The sequence below is a fragment of the Propithecus coquereli genome, unplaced genomic scaffold (assembly GCF_000956105.1).
Source record: "Propithecus coquereli isolate 6110/MARCELLA unplaced genomic scaffold, Pcoq_1.0 Scaffold548, whole genome shotgun sequence".
NCBI classification, from domain to species: Eukaryota; Metazoa; Chordata; class Mammalia; order Primates; family Indriidae; genus Propithecus; species Propithecus coquereli.
The window spans coordinates 678,397-685,072 of NW_012151374.1; the positions used below are offsets into that span (position 1 = coordinate 678,397).

Here is a 6,676-nt window from a genome sequence, read left to right on the forward strand (position 1 = left end):
AGAACCAACCAGGGCTCTGGGCAACCTGCGGTGGCACGGTGGCACGGTGGCACGGTGGCACGGCTCTCCTTCGGTTAGGGGAAGGAGGGGGTAGTGTTAGCGGTCTTCCAGTGTGCGGTAGGCTGTTAGACCAGATCTTTCCGATCTGGAGGCAAGCACAGCGGGTGACAGGAGAGTGCCCCCTCCCCCCTGAGCAGGTGGGGGTGGGGAGAGGAGAAGGGACTTGGGGAAGGAGGCAGGGAGGCAGCTGCAGTGCTGCGAGGGGTGCATAGCGTGTGCAGTGTGCCGCCGCCTCCTGGCTCAGTCTGCGCTCCTCCAGTGCGTGGGGCACCAAGGGAGGGCCAGAGCCGGAGCAGCACCCCTTGGCCCAGGCCTTGCTTCTGCGGTCGTCTGGGGTCCAGAGCGCACGGGGCGGGGCGCGGGACCCGGACCACACTCCCCGCCCCCGCCCGCCCTGCCTGGCTCCCTCTCCATTGAGTTTTCCTGCCGTGGGTGCCCATCAATGGTCCTGCCCAGGGATGCACACGCAGCTCATGGCCGGAGGGGGGTAGCAGCCGCTGCCTCCAGGTGCAGGCTCTCCCGGGCCGCCACCCGCTGTTGCTGCCACTCGAGCCCCCGGCGCGCTGAGGTCCCGGCCATGGGGCTGCAGTTGCTGGCTTGAGAAGGGGCGACGGACTTGCCGCGCTCCGGTCCCCGGCTGCCTGCATGGATGTCTTCAGCTTTGTGAAGATGGCAAAGCTCTCAAGGTAGGGGCTGCACGGGTTCTATTGGCACCCAGGATCCCTGCTGTGGGCAACTTGGTACCTTATTTTTTGGGAGGTTGGGGAAAAACAACAACTGGGGAGAGCAGCGGGGCTTAAGATAGGACCGGACCAAACGAGGTGGCCAGGGGCTGCCGTGTTCAACTTCTCTCTCACTGGCTGGTGGGGCTTCTGTATCCACGGGTGTAGACCACACACAGAGAGCTACAAACACACACACACACACACACACACACACACACACACACACACACACTCACGGATGCACCAATATTCACGACAGTTTGTTTTCCCTAAGGAAAAAGCCCCAGTGGTGCTTAGGGTCACATGTATAATTCAGGACTAAGAGAGGATGGTTATAATTGCCAATGCTGGGGAAAGCCAGAAGTGCTGGGAGCTTTGGTGCGCACCTTCCAAGCAGCAGCAACCAAAAGTGACCCCTTTTCCCCCACCCTGAAATGAGACCTCCACATCCCAGAAAAGTCAGCTCCTAGGCTGATTGATCCAGGTGCTCCCAGCAGTGACCTAGATGGTGAAGTCATGGAGATAAAAAAGAAAGACTTTCAGCCTTTCTTAGGGTAACTATATATATTCCTAAGCCTTGAAAGATTTAGATATTTGCTTCCAAGTGGCCATGTTGTTAAAACTGAAGAAAAATCATCAATTCAGGCAGATTTCTTGGGCAATGCCAATAGAAGAGGAACATTTCTACTTTCAGACTACCTAGGTGTTACCTGGTCGGAGTAGTCCTAGTTCTTCTGCTCTGCTTAAGCTTCCAAAGTCTTCATGGAACCCAGGAAGTAAGGTCTGTCCCTCTTGCAGTGTGGCATTAACTGGGAAGAGCTAGATAGGAGAGGTCTTAGAAAACCGTGCCCAACCTTCTGGCCCTGGAGCTGTTAGATAGCGGTTACCACCAAGAACTAGGAGGTAGACAATTGGGTTTTTCCAGGATGCAGTTTAAAAACTCAATTGCAATGTGGAGAGAATAATTCTAGGTTTTCCTTTACTCCTTAGTGTCAGGGTGAGATGTATTGATTGCATCAGGCAGGGATGGAAGCCCGAGGCAGAAATGTATGTTGACTTTGCTTTGCTACGTTACATTTAGGTCACTTCAGAAAGGGTCCTTTTGGATGCTGGCATCCTCTCCAACATCCACAGGTCTTTGTTTGTCCTTCCTGCCCATCTCCACTTCCCCTCGCAACTCACATAGGCTACTGTTCATGTCACAAGCAGATTTTCCCAGGGAAAGGAGCCAAATGTAACTTAGACCTAGTCTGGGTAGACTGGAGGCATACAGTCGGTGGGTAAATACATCTGTTTTAGAGTAGCCCACAAAGAGGTGTTGCCCTGCGGATCAGAAGACTGATATGTTAAGTAGTGGATAATTGTAGTGTGGCATACTGTTTGGATTCACGCTGCTCTCGTAGAGGGCCATGACTTGACACCACTATTCTATTAACTTCCTTCATGCTTCTGCCTATGGCTAGTTTATAAACAGCTGTCAAATAATGAACCATGGTTGGGAAACAGCTGTAGGTGAGTTTAGAGATTGCATGATGCCCTCTGTGTGATGGACAGTGATATTGCTAAAGGGAAAGAGAAGTTCAACCAACAGCATAGTTTAAAGTAACCAAGATAGTTTTCAGTGGCCTCAAATACTAAAGCTAACGAGATTAACAAGACATCTGGAGCCTTGATATAGTCCTTAAACTTTGGAGCTTTGGAGAGAACAGTGGTATGTGTCAGTGAAAAGATGCTTTATACTCATTTTACTAAATTCTAGGATGCCTATGTGATACTTACAAATCTGAGTTTTTGCAAAACCCAAGCCAGGCTGTGGGGGGATTAGTATCTTATTTTAAACAGAGTTTAAAATTTAGTAAATGAGTGTTTCACTTTCTATCCTTAATGTGATCCAATAGAGTGTTTATTGTAAAAAGAGAAGGTGCACATGTTCTGAGCTGATGTGCCGATTAAAAAATCTTCCATCCACAGGAATTCTTCTTTTTCTCAGTGTGAGCTCAAGGATGGTCCCCAGGTTGAAACAGAAATACCTTTAGAGGATCATCAGAATGTAAAAACATGTTTGCAGCTGTTTGTTTCTGCCCTCGAAGGAAGAAAGTCTTGTGCATGTGTTTTAAACACTGTTACAAAAATCAAGTTATTTTCTCGAAGGTGAAGTATAAAAGTGCTTACACTGCAGGATTTCCCTGATTTCAGAATGGATAATCTTCCTAAAGGATTTAGCTTTGATCAGCGTGATTTCTTGAGTGCTTAAAATTCTCTTGGTTTAGAGGCAAACATGCGTAGTTAGCCTGGGTCTTGGCCTTGCCTTTGGTTCCTACAAACTTGAGTTTCTAAATGGTAATTCAGAAACCATTTGCTGTAACTGATATTTGCTAAGTGTCCTATCTGTGAGTAAAGACAGTTGTAATTACAGAGAATTCCAAGAGAATTTTAATCCACATTGGAATTAATAAACTGCATATTTTAACTTTTCGGAGTACTTACATTTAACCATTTGTTCCCAGAATTTATGCCCTTTTAATCATGTTAAAAATCAGAATTCAAATTGCCCCTCCAGAACCCAATACCATCATATGATTATCATTAAAAAAAAAAATTACTGCCAAACATTGGAATAGCTGGCACATAGTTGGGATCGTTTATATCATCTGTTTGCATTATGACCCTTGATTGCATCCATCGTGGGTGGCACAGTGTGTCATGGTTCTATCCGGAGATGTTTTTTCCTGTTCTTCTAATTTTCTGGTTGTTATTAAACTACTTGATAGTTTACATGTAGTTTTACTTCACTGTTTCCTTGGTAACAGTTCTATATCATTTTCCATCCTTGTAGATGAGAGCATTACAGATGATTGCTTTATAAAGCAGTAATAGTATAAAAACAAGCATATATTTTTATTGTTACTGCTCTTTGTATCGACTATTTCATCCGTAAAGCAGATGTACTCTTTCAAATGTTTATAGAAGAATGCAGTCCAGTAGAAAAACATATGATTATGCCCCTTTTGCCTGAGGGAGGTGATTTGAAACCCAAATCTCATAGGGGTGTTATTAAACTGAGTGACGTGTTCATGGATTGAGTGCTTAACTTCATTTCTTTTCTTTAAGCAAAATAGTAGACTTCGAGATAATGATTGGGTATCAGTTGTTAATATGAAGATTATTTCTTATAGTGGTAGGTAAATTTGGAGGATGTTTTATTTTGCATTTTCTTATAGTCGCATAGGTTATTTTGTGATATATATAGAAGTGACTAATATCTGTCATAATAAAGTATGCTAATTTTGTTATAAGTGTCTTACATTTGAGGAAAAACAAAAATACGTATTTATAGTTTTCTTAGATTTTTATGTAAAATCTATTTACATACTACTAAACTTCTATTTTTTACCTTCACCTTATTCAGAATTAAATATTTCCTAGGGAAAAGGGGAAGTTAAAAAAGAAAGGCAAAAGGTCAGAGTTTTCCCATATCCACTATTTTTACTGAGCAATTGCATTAATATTGCTGATAATAGTGAGCTCTGGAGGCTAGCAATGTAAAACCCCCAAAGACTGAATTTGAATTTTATTAAAAATGCTACTTGCTCATCTTCTGAGTCCTTTCTGAGTTCTGCTGATTTTTGTGGCTGTCAGGAGGTGAAATGATGAACAGTTTCATAACAGAACTAGATTCCTGTTTTAGTAATATTTAACTCTAGTTCCCCAAGGGTTGCTAGTTTGCAGCTGTGAAAGTCTATTCACTGGCAGTTCTGGGAAGAAGGTGCTAGTTCAGACTTTGTACCATTTCAAGCTTCTCTCTCTCCCTGTCTCTCCTTCTGTCTCTCTGTCTCATTCTCTGGGGCAAGTGAATTTCACCTTCTTACTATCAGAATTTGGTACAGACTGTCAGCAGCAGTGAGACAAAATTGTACTTTTAATGCATGACCTCGAAATTCTCACTTTCTGCTTATGGCCCTTCCAGCTGTTCATTCTCTTCCTTTACACACACACACACACACACACACACACTGCTCAACTTTATTACTTTATTATTCCACTTGGGCTTTACTATGAAAGTTTAGTTGTGAGAGAATATACATTATTGGTGAACTAGAAATGTATCTTTAAGGAATGGACTTGAAACCACTGATTTCATGCTTGGTGCAACAAGAAAAATTGAGAACATATTCGTGAGTTTGTTGAAACATACAGTCCTGAAATCTGCCACCTTTGCCATCAAATGATCTTGAACCTTGAAAGCTAATCATAGCAAGAAATGAAAATTATGAATAGATTAAACCAGGGGTAGGCAAGTTATGGCCTATGGGCCAAATCTGGCCTGCTGACTGTTATGGTACAGCTTGTGAGCTAAGAATGGTTTCTTTATTTTTAAATGGTTCAAAAAAATCAGAAGACAAATAATATGAAATTAAAATTTTAAAGGATTCATCCAAGAGACTCCTAGAATTTACAAATGAATTCAGTAAAGTCTCAGCATACAAAATCAATACACACAAATCAGAGGCATTCATATACGCCAATAACAGTCAAGCCAAAATTCAAATCAAAAACACAATACCTTTTATAATGGCCTCAAAGAAAATTAAATATCTAGGAATATATTTAATGAAAAATGTGAGAGACATATACAGGGAGAACTACGAAGCACTAAGAAAAGAAATTGTAGAAGATGTAAACAGATGGAAAAATCTACCTTGCTCATGGATTGGTAGAATCAATATTGTTAAAATGTCCATACTACCTAAAGTGATCTACAAAATTAATGCAATACCTATCAAAGTACCATCATCATTCTTTACAGATCTAGAAAAAATAATTCTATGCTTCGTATGGAACCAGAAAATACCTCATATAGCCAAAGTAATCTTAAGTAAAAAGAACAAACTGGGAGGTATCAGTCTACCAGATTTTAAGCTATACTACAAGGCTGTAATAACTAAAACAGCATGGCACTGGCACCAGAACAGAGACATAGACCTTTGGAACAGGACTGAGAATCCAGAGATGAAACCATCTGCATATGGTAATCTAGTCTTTGACAAAGCAGACAAAAATATACACTGGGGACAAGAATCTCTTTTCAATAAATGGTGCTGGGAAAACTGGATAGCTACAAGCAGAAGAATGAAACTGGATCCCCACCTCTCACCTCCCACAAAAATCAACTCAAGATGCATAACAGACTTAAACCTAAGGCATGAAACCTTAAGAATTCTAGAAGAAGGTGTTGGGAAGATGCTTTCAGACGTCGGCCCAAGCAAGGAATTCTTGAAGAAGACCCCCAAAGCAATCACAGCAGCAAGAAAAATAAATAAATGGGATCTGATCAAATTAAAAAGCTTCTGCACTGCCAAGGAAACTATCATTAGAGCAAATAGACAGCCTACAGAATGGGAGAAAATGTTTGCTCTCTATACATCCGATAAAGGGCTGATAACAAGAATCTATCTAGAACTTTAAAAAAAATCAACAAGAAAAAATCAAACAACCCCATCAATAAATGGGCAAAGGAAATGAACAAAAACTTTCCAAAAGAAGACAGAATAATGGCTGGCAAACACATAAAAAAATGCTCAACATCTCTAATCATTAGAGAAATGAAAATCAAAACCACAATGAGATATAACCTAACCCCAGTGAGATTGGCCTCTATCAAAAAATCCCAAAACAACAAATGCTGGCGAGGATGTGGAGAGACAGGAACACTCTTACACTGCTGGTGGGACTGCAAATTAGTGCAACCTCTGTGGAAAATAATTTGGAGATACCTCAAAGAGCTAAAAATAGAAACACCATTTGGCCAGGCATGGTGGCTCACGCCTGTAATCCTAGCACTCCGGGAGGCTGAGGCGGGCAGATTGTTTGAGCTCAGGAGTTCGAGACCA

At 42.0% G+C, this 6,676-nt stretch overlaps 1 protein-coding gene across 2 annotated transcripts in view; it reads left to right on the plus strand.

Moving 5' to 3' along the window:
• The first annotated feature begins 238 nt into the window (after positions 1-238).
• Positions 239-6,676, plus strand: part of FRMPD4 (FERM and PDZ domain containing 4) — a 561,802-nt gene continuing 555,364 nt past the window's right edge. Inside the window, exon 1 of one of the 2 annotated variants that reach the window (XM_012657567.1) lies at positions 239-746. In XM_012657567.1, the coding sequence (XP_012513021.1) occupies positions 706-746 (41 nt within the window). In that variant the 5' untranslated portion in view covers positions 239-705. The remainder of the gene's footprint in view (positions 747-6,676) is intronic. The other variant, XM_012657568.1, reaches the window with a different exon arrangement.